The 16,019-nt window shown below is 48.5% G+C and overlaps 1 protein-coding gene across 1 annotated transcript in view; it reads left to right on the top strand.

Annotated features, from left to right (window-relative positions):
* The window catches only part of RUNX1 (runt related transcription factor 1), a 99,841-nt gene that overhangs the window by 45,196 nt on the left and 38,626 nt on the right, over positions 1 to 16,019 (top strand). The window contains exon 5 of the mRNA XM_018052603.1: positions 14,000 to 14,191. Coding sequence (XP_017908092.1) covers positions 14,000 to 14,191 — 192 coding nt within the window. The remainder of the gene's footprint in view (positions 1 to 13,999; positions 14,192 to 16,019) is intronic.

Genomic DNA, 16,019 nt, shown 5'->3' with positions numbered 1-16,019 from the left:
ACATGCCCTGGACACATGCCCCTTCCCGCATACCATACCCCTCACCAGGGAATCAACTAGAATTCTGCCTAAGTAGAGGCCAGATACTTGCCATTGCCGAGATTTTTTTTTTTTTTTAAATCATTGCAGATTGAACTCTCAGGATACAAGACAGTAAGGGCTTTTTTGTCATTTTCCTTCCAGCCCAAATACTGCAATAAGATACTATTTTAACCCCCAATACTGCAGAAATACTGCATTACTTCACCAATTTTCTCCTCACTGAAGCCAAACCATGTTCACATATTTCCCTGCTTCCTTTGTTTCTTTTCCCAAAGATTTTATCAAAATGTAGTTGTTTCTTAACTGAACATGCTGCTGTGTATCTGCCAAGACACTTAGCATCTAGAAGCTTCCATTGAGTCATCTATAAGGTGGAAATAATTATAATAGCTCTAATGCAGAAGATTGCTTTGCATGAATTGAGATGATAAATATCCAAGTGCTTTGTAAACAGTCTGTCAGGTAATCTATCAGTCTATCAGAAATCTATAAATACGTAATTAGATAACAGAAAAGCATAGGAAATGTTATTATTGCTGTGTATATTATACAAAAATCTCAGGGATCTAAAATAAAACTTGGCTTCTTGAAGGTACATTTCATCTCATCCTGTCTTCTAGGATTGATGAGAAGAAAAACCATAGGGGAAAAAATAAAGGCATTTAAATCAGCCCCACTGTGAATCCATACTTTTAGAAGCTTTACTTTTTGCCATCAGAATATCTTAATATTTCCTTTCCTACTGTTACACACCCTGTAGGCATTTTGGAAACAAACAAAAGGCAAACTTCACAGTTAAGAGAACTGAGTTTACTTTTAATATCCATTTCTTTTCCAAAACCAAATGCAGTTCTTCCTCTCTGGCTGTGCTATTCCATTTTCTTTCCATGAAAGGCTTAGGAAGAGTTGCAGAGATTGTAGTATAGCTTGCTGAGTCCTTGTTCCTCTTTTTTCCACCCGTGGCTTTTTATATATGCTGCTCGCCTGAGATTTGGGGATTAGATTGCAGGGAGGTGAAATATTACACCCTTGAGCCTTCCTGCCAGTTTCCCAGGAGGAGTCAAAACCTGCAGCTGCTCCGAGGTGAGAACCTTGCAAGGCTCCAGAGGCTGGCTTGCTGTCCTGTTCCTTCGTTCACATGCTGTCAGAGACGGTTGGGAGGAGAAACTTGCTCTATTCCGTGGGTGATTCAGCCGGTCTCAAAATAAATAAGTAGCTGAGGGCAGGGAGAAAGAAACCGGGAACTGCTGAAATTTGAGTCTCAAGGGCTGGGCCATTCTCGGAGCCGTTCTGTTGAGCCATAGGAGCAATCCTGAACCCTGGGTAAGGGAGAGGCAGCCACGTGGAAAGATCGCAAATCCCAGCCCAGTTGGCTCTGCAGAGCTCAGCAGCCCCCATCCCCTCTCAGAGCCTCCGTTTCCTCATCTGCCAAACAAGAGAGAGAGGATCAGATGGTTTGAAGATCCTTATCAGCTTCTAAAAGGAAGAGTTGATGTCTGTAGGAGCAAGCACATCCCCCTGGGGGGGTCACCTGGCCTGGAGGAGAGCCCAGGTTTGCAGCCAGCCCACCAACCTGGGGAGCCAGGTTCAGGGCTGAGAAGATGGGCAAGCACCAGGTGGAGGGCACAGCCACTCACATCCCAAGCAGGGGAAAGAAATGGATAAAGGTCCACCCAGAGGGACATGCCCTAAGGAGGGGAAATTATCCTAACTTGATTTCCTATGACTTTGGCATCATTAAAAAAAAAAAAAAAGAAAGAAAAGGGGAGGGAGGAAGTCACCCTTCTACCCACAAAGTCCTGGATTGTGCAAGCTACAGAGCCCCAACCTGGCCAAATTCCGGAAGCTGGCCGGCCAGAGACCTTGGGGTTCATTCCTCAGCCAACTTAAAAAAAAGATGGTTAGAGTCCTGTTGACCGAATTGTTGGATGTTTCTGAGTGAGGCTGCCTTCCCCTCCTTTGCCTCTTCGCAGCCTTATGGGCTGTTCTTCACTACCTGCCTTACCTATCTGCACCATCTAGCCGCAAACAGCTTGGGTTGACCACACCACTTCCCTATTGAAAGTTAATACTGTTTGACTCATTCTGTGTTACTAACCTGAAGCCAAAGAAAACAAGCCAGAGAATAACCGGCTTGTACGGGGCTTGGAAGGCTCTCAGAGGCCCTGCTTTCAAAATCCTATACAGTAGCTTTACTATATCTCTCTGCCGCAGCTGCAGAGAAAATGAAGGAAGCAGAAGTGGTTTCAGAAAAAGAAAAAAATAAAAATAGTTGGGTGTGGGGAAGAGACCCAGAAGGGAGTGAGGTGGGGGCCGCCCTCTCTGGCTGAGAAAAGACGGGGAGTAACCTGCAGTTTATGAGGGCACCCTCTCCCAGTGGAGGTGTGCTTTCACACACCAGAGTGTTTGCACAGAAGAGGGAACCGTGGATGGAGTTAAAAGGAGAGAAGTTTCAAAACGCCCGTCGCAAAGTTGGTTCTCCTGTTGGTGTTGGTAGCAGAGGCGAGCGGGGAGGCTGTTCCCATGAGAGTCAGCTTTGCAGAGACAAGAGTCCCCAGGTGAAGACGAAAGGAGGAAGACCTGCTGTTTGCTGCTCTCCAGTCTGGAAAGGATTCTGATGGGAGAACAGCGCAGGGGTCTTGGAAGGAAATATCGATACCCTTCTTGTCTGTCCCTCCAGCACTGGCTCAGATAGGGTCATCAGGGTGAATAGCGGGCACTTGTGTCTTGGCATAAATAGAACTTTCCCTCCCAAGATCGCCTGGCAAGCACAGGACCAGCGTTTCTGTCATCGTGCAACGCCTTGGGGAGTCCCGAACAAAGAACCACCGCCCTTTCAAGTAGCTGAGGAGGGAGGACCCCCACCGATGCTGTTTCTCAGCTGTGTGTGGGCAACAGTGGATAATAACTTAGCCTGAGTGAGACCAGTATGCCCCAAATAACCTGCCAGCTTTTTCTTTAGATGGTGTGAGGTAGGGATAAGGACAGGTTGCAAACGACTGCTGGTTACTGTTGGCTTTCTTACGAGCATGTGGTCAGTGACTGATCAGAGGGCCACTGTCCTTTGGCACCTGCTTGGCTATCTATTAAAGGACTTGGGCAAGGGCCTTGAGTTGGCCTTTTGGCCTCCTGCTGCTGTGAGGCCAGCCCAGAAGTCAGTGGGCATTTGTGACATGAGAGAAGACAGGAATCAGATGCTGTTCACTCCCGCCCCTCCCCTGCTGTTGGAAAAGCCACCCCCCCGCCCCCCGCAACCCACATTCACCATGGACCAACAGGAGAGCTTTTAGCAATGAGAGGCGATTTTTCCTTACATTGTGAATTTTCCTTACTGCTGTAGGATGTACGTCCCTGAGTAGGTCTAGCCTAGGAAGGGGGCTGGACATCTATTTATTCATTCTTGAATGCATTCATTCATCATTCATTCATTCATTCACCCAGCATTGGCTGAGGCATACCATCCCACCTCCAGGGCCCTCAGTTTACCGCAGCCCTGTCTGAACAGGCTGGGGGCCCTCTGTCTTTTGTGCATAGTGTGTGCAGGTCTTGGAGGGGAGTGGAGACCCGCAGGGGTGTCAGAAGGCTTGTGGGAGATCAGCATCACCCAGGCAGCTAGAGGGAGCAGGTGGAGCCTATGGATGTCTGGGACTGTGTTCTCCTTCCTCCAAGCCTGCCTGCCTGTCTTCCCGGGGCTAATACTTTTGAGGCTTGGACTCCACAGCCAGGTTCACGCCTCTCAACTCGACCCCTGCTTCACCACCAAAAACACATCCTTCCAAAGCCACCTCCCACTCACAGAGCCTGTCCTTGTGGGGAGGAGCCCCTCAGATTAATGGATCCACACACTCCCAGGTACCACCCTGGGGTTACTTTTTCTTACCCGTTCATGGGGTTTTCTGCAGACCACCCCTTCCCCAAGGACAAGCTGACAGTACTTGTAATCACAAGCTTGCAGAGGAGAAAGAATCTCGAACTTGAGAGCTGTCTGCTCCCGTCCATGGTGGTTGCCTCCCCTGCCCCCACAGAGGGCTACCTCTGGTCAGGAGCGCAAGAAACCAGGCGGGTCCCCCGCCCTAAGCTGCAATTACCTCCTTAGTCACCAGACAGAAACAGGGGGTAACCATGGTGACCGACGACTACCCGTCCTGACTCCTCTGCTTTCGGGGGCCTCGGGTCTCCGAGAGCTCGTGGGGATGAGCTGGGAACCCCATTTTGCTTTGTGCTTTTGTCCCGCGAATTCCGAGCGCACAGCTTCTCAGGAGATGGAGGGGGCAGGCCCGTGCACCCCTTTGGCCTCAAGTCAGGGTTAGTTGTTGCTCTTGTCATGGTCCCAGCCAGCTTCACTCTCCACTTTCTACACCTTTCCTTTCAGGCTTTGCTCTAGCAGTTGTGTCTTAGCCTGTGTCTAGGTACATGAGACACTGTGTGCATGTGTGAGTGTGTATGCTGGGGGGGATGCTCTCTCCAAAAACACAAGGGAGCTCTAGCAGTGCCTTGCTTATGTGAGGGTACTGCACTCAGCTCCACACAAAAGGCCTTTTATCCATCCTTTTTATCTTTTTGTGTAATGAAGGAAAAAAAATAGAGAAGACCAGTTTTACAGACTGTTTAACTTCCCATAAGACAGCTCTCCACACAAAACTCTCTATGTTCCATGATGATATTTTTCCTCCCTAAGTAGTTTTTCTGAGCCCTCTACAGTTTCATTTCAGCTAAAAACTGTTGTTCAAATTTCCTTTGCCCTGAATAATCCTACTTTCCCACAATCTAATGGAGGACAGTTGGTTGGCACCAGCATTCAGCTGGTCAGTCAGCCAGCCAGTGAACATTCAGTGAGCCTGCTGTGTGCCAGGTACTCTTCTCTGCACTGGGGATACAGCTGTGAAGAAAAGGGACACAGTCCCTGGCTCATAGAGCTTGCAGCCTAGTGGGCAGAGACAAACCATAAGTAACATTAATAAATGCTGTGGAGAAAACCAACGATAAAGCTCTTGGAACTGGCCAGGTTGGAGAAGGTGCAGCTTAACCTAGGCTGTTCAGGAATTCCTAAGGGAGAAGATGAAACTTAAGTGTATCTGGAGACTAGATGTCCTGGGAAGAGGAAACGGCAGGTGCAAAGGTCCTGAGGCAGGCATACAGGAGCAGTCATAAGGTGGCCGGTGTGGCTGGAGCAAAGCAGGGAATCCAGGCTGTCTGCCTTCTAGTCTAGAAACTAGGCTTAGCAAAAGCCAGCCTTACCTTTAAAGTATGTACGTCATGCCCTGTGAGGAGCCAGTGTAGGACCGTGGATGGGAAGACCCAGGATAGACAAGCCCCCCACCCCTCACACACACACAGACTCAAGGCTCACTCACTTACCTGGAAACAATGACAGACTTTATTTTCTTGGGCCCCAAAATCACTGCAGAAGATGACTGCAGCCATATAATTAAAAGATGCTTGTTCCTTGGAAGAAAAGCTATGACCAACCTAGACAGCATATTAAAAAGAAGAGACATCACTTTGCCGACAAAGGCTCGTCTAGTCAAAGCCATGATTTTTGCAGTAGTACAGATGTGAGAGTTGAACCATAAAGAAGGCTGAGTGCCAAAGAATTTACGTTTTCAAACTATGGTGTTGGAGAAGACTCTTGAAAGTCCCTTGGACTGCAAGGAGCTCAAACCAGTCAGTCCTAAAGGAAATTGACCCTGAATATTCATTGGAAGGACTGATGTTGAAGCTGAAACTCCAATGCTTTGGCCACCAGATGTGAAGAACTGACTCGTGGGAAAAGACCCTAATGCTGGGAAACATTGAAGGCAGGAGGCGAAGGGGATGACAGAGGATGAGATGGTTGGATGGCATCATCGACTCAATGGACGTGAGTTTGAGCAAACTCCAGGAGATGGTGATGGATAGGGGGGCCCGGCATGCTGCAGTTCATGGGGTTGCAAAGAGTCAGACACAACTGAGCGACTGAACAATCTGCAAGACAACCAAAGCTCCTCTCAACTATACCCATCACAGTCCCTGTTGGTGATTCTCCGGGGGTAAACGTCACATCTATAGAATCGGTCGGTTGAAACCCATGGCCTAGGAAGCGCTGGCACCCTGGTGGCTTCTCCCCACCAGCTCTGTGTGATTTAGAAGGCTCACGCATGAAAGGAAGAGAAGCCGTGTACCAGGCGTGTGGGTGAGGGAGCTGGACAGCTGCACACGTGGGACGATGGGCGTTGATCTCAGCCTTACATTCCTCTGACCGCTGACGGGGGGACGTGGCCAGGGAACTGAAAAGTACCATTGTTTTCTAACCAATGAGGGAAGCAGGAAGATGATACCCTGGATTAAGGTTCAGCACAGTGATCTTCCTCCACCCCCCCCCCAGCTGCAGCCCTTGACAACATGTTAGCAGGTTTTTAAGTTGACTTGAATGGCCCATTCCCTCCAGATGCAGCCTTTGGGCTGTCGTGGGGAAGGGGCGGAAACAGAAAGGGGATGTCCTGGCTGGTAGGTCCCAAGAAATGCTCAGTGAAGGCTCCAGGGGAAAGGGGGAGAGGATCTGTGAAAACTGTTCAGAGGGCCATGGCTGAAACAGCAGAAGATACAGGATAAGGAGTGAGTTTTCAGGATGCCTTGTGCAAAGCTGCCAGCCATCGGCGCACCCAAGAGTAGGGCAGGCCGGAGAAATTCCCGTTTTTGAGTTAGAGTTCTGAAGACCAGCCTGATGGCTCCCGAAGGCCAGGGATCTGCCTGAAAAAGAGACAGAAGCAAACTCTTGAGAGTCCTAACATCACGTGAAGTTGTTCAAGAGAGCCCCTGCTTAGAGTCGTCGAACAGGATCCGGTTGAGCCAAATCACCGCAGATGTAATTGCTGTGAATGCTTTCAGAGCCCCTTGCAGTAATCCATCTTAGTCCTTTAATTCCAGGCTTCCAGATAAGGAGGCTGAGCGATGAAGAGACTTGCTCTTGTCCACAGGAAAGTTGGGTGGAAAAGCAGATTTAGGATGGAGAGTTATTAACATCCAGACTGGCAGTCCCATTTCGCTGGTGCCATGCTGTTTCTCTCAGGGAGAGGGATTAAAGCATCCGTATGAACACCCCCGGGCTTCCCTGGTAGCTCAGCTGGTAAAAAAAAAAAAAAAAATCTGTCTGCAATGCAGGATTCCCAGTTCAATTCCTGGGTCGGGAAGATCTGGAGAAGGGATAGCCTTCTCCACTGAAGCTCACTCCAGTGTTCCTGGGCTTCCCTCGTGGCTCAGACAGTAAAGAATCTGCCTGCAGTGCAGGTTCGGTCCCTGGGTTGGGAAGATCCCTTGGAGGAGGCCACTGGCAACCCACTCCAATATTCTTGCCTGGAGAATCCCATGGACAGAGGAGCCTGGTGGGCTACAGTCCACGGGTGGCACAGAGTGAGACACGGCTGAGAGACCAAGCACAGCACAGCCCATGAACACCCCCATCCTTGCAGGGGCTCCGAGGTCATAACCTCTGCATTTCTGGGAAGGACTCATAGGATCCACGTAACCCTTTTCTGCTGTTCCCTGAAGCCTCTCTTTAGACAACAGGGCAGAAGTCATTTCCTATTTGAGAATTCTGGGTTCCCCTCCCAGACCCTCCTGATGATTGCAACAGTGACTCACAGGGTCCTCTCCAGGATGGTGGCAGAGAGACAGTCACAGCCGTCTTCAGGCAGAGTTTTCCCATTTTCAGGCACTCTGTACAGCACACTGAAGAATCTTAAAAAAAAAAAAAAAAAAAAAGTTTTTAAAGACCACAAAAATAGTTATCACCAAACAAGGCCATCACTCAGTGTCCAGGGACACGTAGTCTAAACACGGTTCTGGTAGATTTGGTGTTTTAGTTTCCAGCCCACGACAGATGCGCAGCAGGTTGGAAACACTTGCACGGCAGGGAGGAGTGGCTGACTCTCACCGTCACACTCCCGGGGAACCCCAGCAGCCTCTGCGTCGGCCGGATCTTCTTCTGAACTTGCCGGTCCTGCCCCCAGACCTGCGAGGACATCAGGAGACTCTGATGCACGCGCAGATGTGTGAGACCCAGCTCTCTGGGAGGGGTCCCCCTCACAGCTCTGGTTATCTTCTGTTCTGAGGCAAGCTGGGAACGGAAGTGGGATGGTCAAGGCAGAGGGTGCATGTCGCGCCAAGTGCCCAAGGTCCGTGCGATGGACAGCCACGGGACACTGTGGCTCTGATCACGTGGAAGTCAGGGAAGTGGGTATTTCTAAGTGCATGGAGCGTGAGGTGGTGGGGGGGCGGTGCGGTGTTGAGGGAGTGGGTGTGTTTTCAGACCTGCTGTTTGTCTAGTTGGCTGTGTGAGTTTGGGTAAATGACATAATCTCTCTGAACTTCATTGCCACTTAGGAGTTTAAAAATGAAGCTAATTCCTCTAGCCTTTCAGTTTGGAAGGACTTCAGCCTTGCGCTGTTCTCTAAGCGTAATGGTATGGGAGGAGGTGGAGGGAAAGTTGAGCTTGTTGTTCAGTCACTCAGTCCTGTCTGACTCCCTGCGACCATGTAAACTGCAGCACCCCAAAGTTAGGCTACCCGTGTATATGTACCATTGGGTGATATATAAACTTGTATGATAGTATGACTCATTTGAAAAGACCCTGATGCTGGGAAGGATTGAAGGCAGGAGGAGAAGGGGACGACAGAGGATGAGATGGTTGGATGGCATCACCAACTCAATGGACATGAGTTTGAGTAAACTAAGGGAGCTGGGGATGGACAGGGAGGCCTGGCATGCTGCAGCCCATGAGGCTGCAACTAGTCGGACGTGACTGAGCGACTGAACTGAACTGAACTGATAGTATGTATTCCAATATAGTAACATATCTCAGCATATGTTTTTATGTATTGTGTATATAATGTATATACCATCTATGTATTATTATATAATTATATATATAAATCTGTATATATATATATAACCTATACACATATGGGACAGTATTTCCCAGTGTTTCATTAGCTAGCAGATGGATAGGTTGGCAGTTAGAAAGGTTTACTTCACCACCTGCAAGGGGCTTTGAGGAAGGATCACAACCACATTCAGAATCATTGCTTTCAAGTCCCAATGACTTTGTTAACTCTGGAGCCCAGAAGTTAGAATATTATATCAGGAAAAATGAGCTATCTTCTATCCTCATCAGTTTTTCTTCCCTAGTCCATAAAGGATAGCATATTAAAGAAAGAAATGTTGATATTTTTATATCCAGATATTGTCATTAGCATCAGATTGATTGGCAAACATCTTTTGAAAAAGATACACCCTTTTAAAAGAATCACAGTGAGATGGATGGATGGATGGATGGCGGGAGACAGAGATATACATGGGTGGTTTTAGTCACTAAGTTGTGTCCTGCTCTTTTGACCCCGTGGACTGTAGCCCACCATGCTCCTCTGTCCATGGAATTTCTCAGGCAAGAATACTGAAGTGGTTTACCATTTGCTTTCCCAGGGGATCTTCCCGACCCAAGGATCAAACCCGCATCTCCTGCGTTATAGGCTGATTCTTTGCTGCTGAGCCACCAGAGAAACCAGAGAGGCGTATACACACACATATATAGATAGATGTCTTTTTGGTCTTTTCACTTTACATCAGTTTTTCTCAGCTGCTCATGTTGACAGTGCTTCAGTACATGCCTTTTTTAATTTTTCTGCTGAGAATCTATCAGGAAAATCAGTACACTTATATCAGAAACATGGACTTACACGTTTACTGTCAGAAAATGATTCTCTCTACACAAAACTTGACAAGAAAAGGTGACAACCTAGTCTTATCCATGTTCTTTCATAGATGATCGTACACAGACTGTCCCTGACTTAGAATGGTTCTACTTAGAATTTTTTTTCTTAGCTTTACAATGACATGAACGTGATGCATACTCAGTAGAAACTATACTTCGAATTGTGAACTTTGATCTTTTCCCGGGCTCGCGATGCATGGTGACCTGCTTGTGTGATCAGCCATGACCTCTTAGGGATCAACAACAGATAAACTTGCAACCGCCTGTATTCAGACCACAGTTCTGTTTTTCAGTTTCATTATGCACAGTATTCAATAAATGACTTGAGATGGTCAACAGTTGATTATGAAATAGGTTTTGTGTTAGATAATTTTGCCCAGCTCTAGGCTAATGTGCTGACAATGTTTAAGGTAGGCTAAGATGTTTGGTGGGTTCGGTGTTTTAAATGCATTTTCAGCCTATGATATTTTCAGTGTAGGATGGATTTATTGGGACATTAGCCATTGTAATTCGAGAATATTGTATTTCAGTTACTTTGAGCCACAGATCAACAATGGTTTCCTGAAAAGGGGACTTCAGTTGTCAGTGAAATATGCATACCCATTCAGCCTTGTTTTCAATAGCAGAAAACTAAAAGCTGGTCTCATTAACCATCACAAATATCCTAACATTTAGGGATGCCCAGTGGGCACCCATTCCAGAAGACTGCAGGATGTACATCTTTGGAATGAAGTAAAATTTAGCAGATGGGATGAATTAGTTTTTATTCTTTTTGGTGGTTGTTCTTTTGGCTTTATACAGTTTTGCATATATATAAAATTCTAATCAAGTACTTTTTTTTTTTAAATGTGAGAATAGTAATAGAGAAACATAATTTAGGATCAGATGTCCCTGTATGACATCTTGAGGTTGTGACTGTGTTCAAGACAACCTTGTAAACATTCACAGTTGACTGCCAACGTGTCCAAAAAATCCAGGCTGCCAACATACATGTGTTTGAGGCTTCACATAATTTCTACCAGAAGATTTGATCCAGGGTTGAATTCCCTGTTGCCCTCGAACGCCCAGTAGTCAGTAAGAAAGAAGAAAAATGAATTTGATAGTGGACATTCTCCATACTCCTGTATTTAAAATTCAGGGAGCAAACTGACATCTTAATTGCACACAGATACAGGAAGCTGGAGACAGAAAAAGCATTCATTTTCCCCAGCTTGAAAGTTTATATCGGAAGCTTCTATATTTCATGCAAAAAAAAAAATGTATTGCTCTTTGGCACATGAAATCTGATGGTTTCAGAAAAGAAGAATTAGGTTTTCCTTTGATCTAGCTTCTGAATGCATCAGAACCACACCTTTAGTATAATGCTTTTTATCTCCCCCGTGTCTCAGTGTTCCAGCTCGAGTGGGGAGGAGGGTCTCAGGCTCCCCAGGAGAGTAATACCACTCTGACTTACTCCAGGATCATATGCAGGGAGGGTGTGGGGTGAACTCTCACCCCTCCTCCGGCATTAAACTCAACCCTGAGACTCTCAGGGCTTAGAACAGAGCTTAGAGTGAAGAATTGTTTTCTCTGAGAGCTATGCCCAAACATTCCTGCTGAAGCAGACAGTCATCAGTTAATCTCTGTAAATGACTGCGATTTTGGCAGGTGTCAGCTGGTGCAAAAACTGCTCACACGTTGAAACTTTCTTTTTCAAGCATAGGGTAATGAGAAGGGGTCTCGTTAAAAAAATATACATATATCTTGCGTTATGCCCGGCCACAGTAGTGGCTTCCCTGAAATGACTTATTCCTGTTTAGTGTCTTGGTAGCACTTGTTTCCCAAGCTTGGGGGCTGAGGTAGACACAACCAAAGGCCTCTCTTCAAAGGCTGACCAGAGGCTGCAAAAGACCAAATGCATGTGTTCGGAATGATCTGGTACACATCATTCTCCTGGATTACCTACTGTCCTTGACACGCTGTTCTTCAAAAACACCACTGGGTGCCCAAGGAATGTGCAGTTTTGAAATGGGTACAAAACCTGCTAGAAGCCTCTGCACCACCTCTATGCCAACTGGCATTCTTTCTGAGGTGCTAGAACTTTCCAGAAGTATGTGTCCTGCCTTCTTCTTTCCTTAACTCCTAACTCCAGGCGCTAGGTGGTGATAGGCATGGAAAGGACCATACTGATGTGCTTGGGATGACCTTTGAGTTGGTAGGGTTTGCTCCTCTGCAGGAAAGCTTCAGATTTTTCAGTCTGACTGTCAGGAAGCTGAGAATGTGTCCCAGAGATAAGAGGAGGGAGGAGTCTCCGAGACGTTCCATCCAGAGACCACAAACGACTCCATGATGGACTGACATAGAATGTTCTAGAAAAAGATTGTTTTCGTCCCTCTGAGGAAAAGGGGTGGTAGGGGTTGTTCTGGGAGCTGGCCCTGTGGCCTTTCACCCACAAGGCTGGTGCTTAAAATACTCAGCGGGTAAGAGGCCTTGCATGTGTGCTGGGCCCACGTGACATGGGCTGCCTGGTTCAGGCAGAGGGCTGTGGGCTGCAGGGGCGGAATCAGAGACCAGATTTGCCTTGGTGACACATGAAAAGAGGGAGCGTTGCATTTGAACTACACAAATATTATGCTTAAGTATTTTTCCTCATCTCGGAGCCAAACAGGTCTTGCTCGTGATAAAATCACTGCAGTATAGTGGGTCCTTTTTCTGGTCTGGAATTTGAGACAGCATCAGCTGTGCCAAGGGGCCTGGCAGCAGGAAGAAACGGCAAACCACGGAGATTTGGAACCATAATACAAGTTATAAAATTTAATTTTATAATTGTAACCATTGGGAGCTGGGCTAAAATGTACTTCTCCCAACTCCACTCCCACCCCGGGCAGGGGGTGGCGGCAGGGGTGCTGGAATCCAGGGATCATCTTTCTCACTGAGGAAGGGGTCGGGCATGGGGAAGGCCATTGGAGTGTGCTGGCAAGGGGGCTGCTTCCCCAGTCTTGTTTTGAGGTTCCTTGACGACAGAGGCGGGGAGGAGGTAAGTTGTGAAATTGGTCAGTGGCTCTTTCTTCCAATGAATTGGCCAAGCCCAGCCCCACCCCTCTAACCCTCATGGCTATGTGGGTACCTGGGATCCTCAGCTCTGCTCGATGGGCCTAAATCTCTGCTTTAAAGACATTGTGGAGACCCCCCTGGACATCCATCAGTTAAGACTCTGCCTTCCCACTGCAGGGGGCATGGGTTCAATCCCTGGTCGGGGAAGTAGGATCCCACAAGCCCCGAAGTGCAGTCAGAAAGTAAATACATTTTTAAAAAAAGACATTTTGATGAAGAACTAAGGGAAGAAAGAGAAACCCCAACCCTCCCAGCCCTTCTCTAGTGAAGGGTTTCTGCTCACATCCTGGTGACAGTGACTTTGACAAGGAGCCAGGCAGGCGAGGACACTTGCTGGCTCCCGAGGTGCTGAGGGTCCCCCTCTGCACCTTGGATTTCCAGAGGCCCCCCAGGGAAGCGCCTCCACTCTGCTGGCAGCCCACTCTGGGCTCCAGAGGCCCTGGCTGCTGCGAATCTCCGACCCGTGGAGGCCAAGCCCGGGGAAGTCGGCTCCAGGGAGGAGAGGATGCTCTCGGAGAGCTGGCGAGGAGCGGAGAAGGGGCCCTTGCCCTGCACTTAACAGGAAATCTGACCTCCCAGGGCTGTGGTTTGCAGCCACACCTCATTTCCTGTTGGCAGGGGCCTGCCGCTAAGCTCCAGGGCCCACTTCGCTGCTCTGAAACCAGCCGGGCTTGGGTGTGTGGTGGGGGGCAAACTGTTGGGGCTCCTTCTCCAGCCCACAGCTCAGGGCCAAGCAAGTGCCAACGACCTGCCCCTTCCCCCACTCTCCCGCCATCCACCACCTCTGCCACAAAGCCCAGCGTACTCTCTGCCTTCCACCCCGTGCAGATGGGTGCAGAAGGTTGAGGTGGGCGCCCGGAGCCAGACCGAAGGAGCACCCCATGAGCAATATGACGAAAGCGGTCCCCCATGTGCCAGCCCCGAATCCCCAGGGGTGCCTGTGAATGAGCAGGTCTCCAGCAGGTCCATGTGGGGCGTGGGGAGGAAGTGAGGGGAGAGGGAGGGGAGACCCAGAAACACCCGATTTCTAGCAAATCCGCAGTGTGCATTTTCTGATCTCTTGCCTCCCTCCTTCCTTGCCTCCCTCTCCCCCTCCCCACCCCCTCCCCACAATAGGACATCGTCAGAAACTAGATGATCAGACCAAGCCCGGGAGCTTGTCCTTTTCCGAGCGGCTCAGTGAACTGGAGCAGCTGCGGCGAACGGCCATGAGGGTCAGCCCACACCACCCAGCCCCCACACCCAACCCTCGGGCCTCCTTGAACCACTCCACTGCCTTTAACCCTCAGCCTCAGAGTCAGATGCAGGGTAAGTACCCGGACGGAGCCCACGTGCCGCCTCACCCTTGGGCAGAACCCAGCCAGACCCATTGTGGCTTCTCCTCCCCACTTCCCCGGACCAGCAAGCAGCCTGGGAGCGTGCTAACAGCAGAGTGTCCCCCTACCCCACCCCACCCCTGGCCCACCCCAGAGCTACTGAGTCAGAGTTGCTTTGTGACAAGACCCCCAGACTGAAAGGCCCTGATACAGAGGATATAGAGAGGGTGTTGCTGAGTCGCTCAGTCCTGTCCGTCTCTTTGCGACCCCCTGGACGGTCGCCCGCCAGGCTCCTCTGTCCATGAGGATTTCTTCAGGCAAGAATCCTGGAGTGGGATGGCCATCTCCTCCTCCAGGGGATCTTCCCGACCCAGGGATCAAACCCATGTTTCCTGCATTGGCAGGCAGATTCTTTACCACTGAGCCACCAGGGAGGTCATGTATATCCAGATATGTATATATCCCTATGTAGATCATGTCTGGAATTTCTCACGCAGGAGCTCTGGCTATGCCATTTTCTCACTTAACTTGGCTTGAAGATACACATGGCATGCATCAAGCCAGGTGATGGTCAAGACGTTTCACGTCCTTCCCGATTATTTGTGGGGTTTGTATTTTATGCACATCCTTTTGAAACTATAAGGAAATAGGAGTGTCTGGACGCCACCCTATTCAAGGTATCATTGCAACTAATGAATTTGCAGTCAATCCAGAAGGTGGACTCTCCCTGCTCCCACCACCGTGGGGGTTAGCTGGCAATGGCAAAAACACTGTAAAATACAGTAATTGCATAAAACCCACTGTGCCAAATGAGATAATACCCAGAGTTCATTCACACTGCAGAAAGCACTGGCGTCAGTGATTATTTGCTCTGTGATACCATTTCCAATTTCCGAAATGCAGTGGTTTTTCTCAGGGCATGCGAGACACAGCTGTGTACAGTACGGTCGCAGTAAGATTCCTTTCTCAAAGGGGCAGGCTTGCTTGACTCACAGGAAAAGATAAGGGGCCCATCTGGGGCAGGTGGACAGCAGGGGACATGCACCTGCCCTTCTGGGACAGCAGAACTTAGATTTCTGGTGTGTTCTCTGTGTTCCGAGCTGTTATTGTGAGATGCACAAGAATCCCAAGTCTTTGAGGGTTTCCAGCCCATAGCTTTCTTTTGGGATTAGCATGTGTGTGGCTCTCCAAAGGGAATTCCATCATCTTCCCCAGAGCCTGATGGCCCATGCCGTTCACTCTCACACTCGTGTCTCTGGGGAAAGTTCTTTTATTTGCATGAAAATTTCCTAGAGATCCCCCTCATGTAAGATCCTATGTGGACAGCTGTCAAGGGGTCTTTCTGTAGATGAGCCCTTTGGTGGACAGCAAAAACCCAAGTTTGTCTTTGGGAGGGCTGCCTCTCATCTCCAGTTGCCTCTGAGCTGCATTTAAAGAAGAAGTCCCACGAAACCATTGGTTTCCTGGTGCTTCATCATCGCTTACTCATTCAAAATATGCATATTGATTTTTTGAAATTCCAAAATGCAAGCATGTATGAGAAACTAGATCAAATGGCACATTAAGTGAGATGGGCTTGGTGGGGCGGGGGAATTGCTGCTTTTCTTCTAAATAGAATAAAATTCTTTAGGAGGTGGCTGGATCTTGTGTTTAGGGCCATTTACATGCGTGTCATCTGCAGGATTCCACTTGTAACATTCAAGGGGAGACTTCTGTTTTCTTATCCTCTCACGGCGTCACTGACCATTTCTACTTCGGGCTGATAAAGGAATTTGCTTTTTTCTACTGCTCTTGAAACCAAAATTATGAAGCATTTTGAA

The sequence above is a fragment of the Capra hircus genome, chromosome 1, assembly GCF_001704415.2.
Source record: "Capra hircus breed San Clemente chromosome 1, ASM170441v1, whole genome shotgun sequence".
NCBI lineage: Eukaryota > Metazoa > Chordata > Mammalia > Artiodactyla > Bovidae > Capra > Capra hircus.
This window is presented reverse-complemented; position numbering and strand designations above follow the sequence as displayed.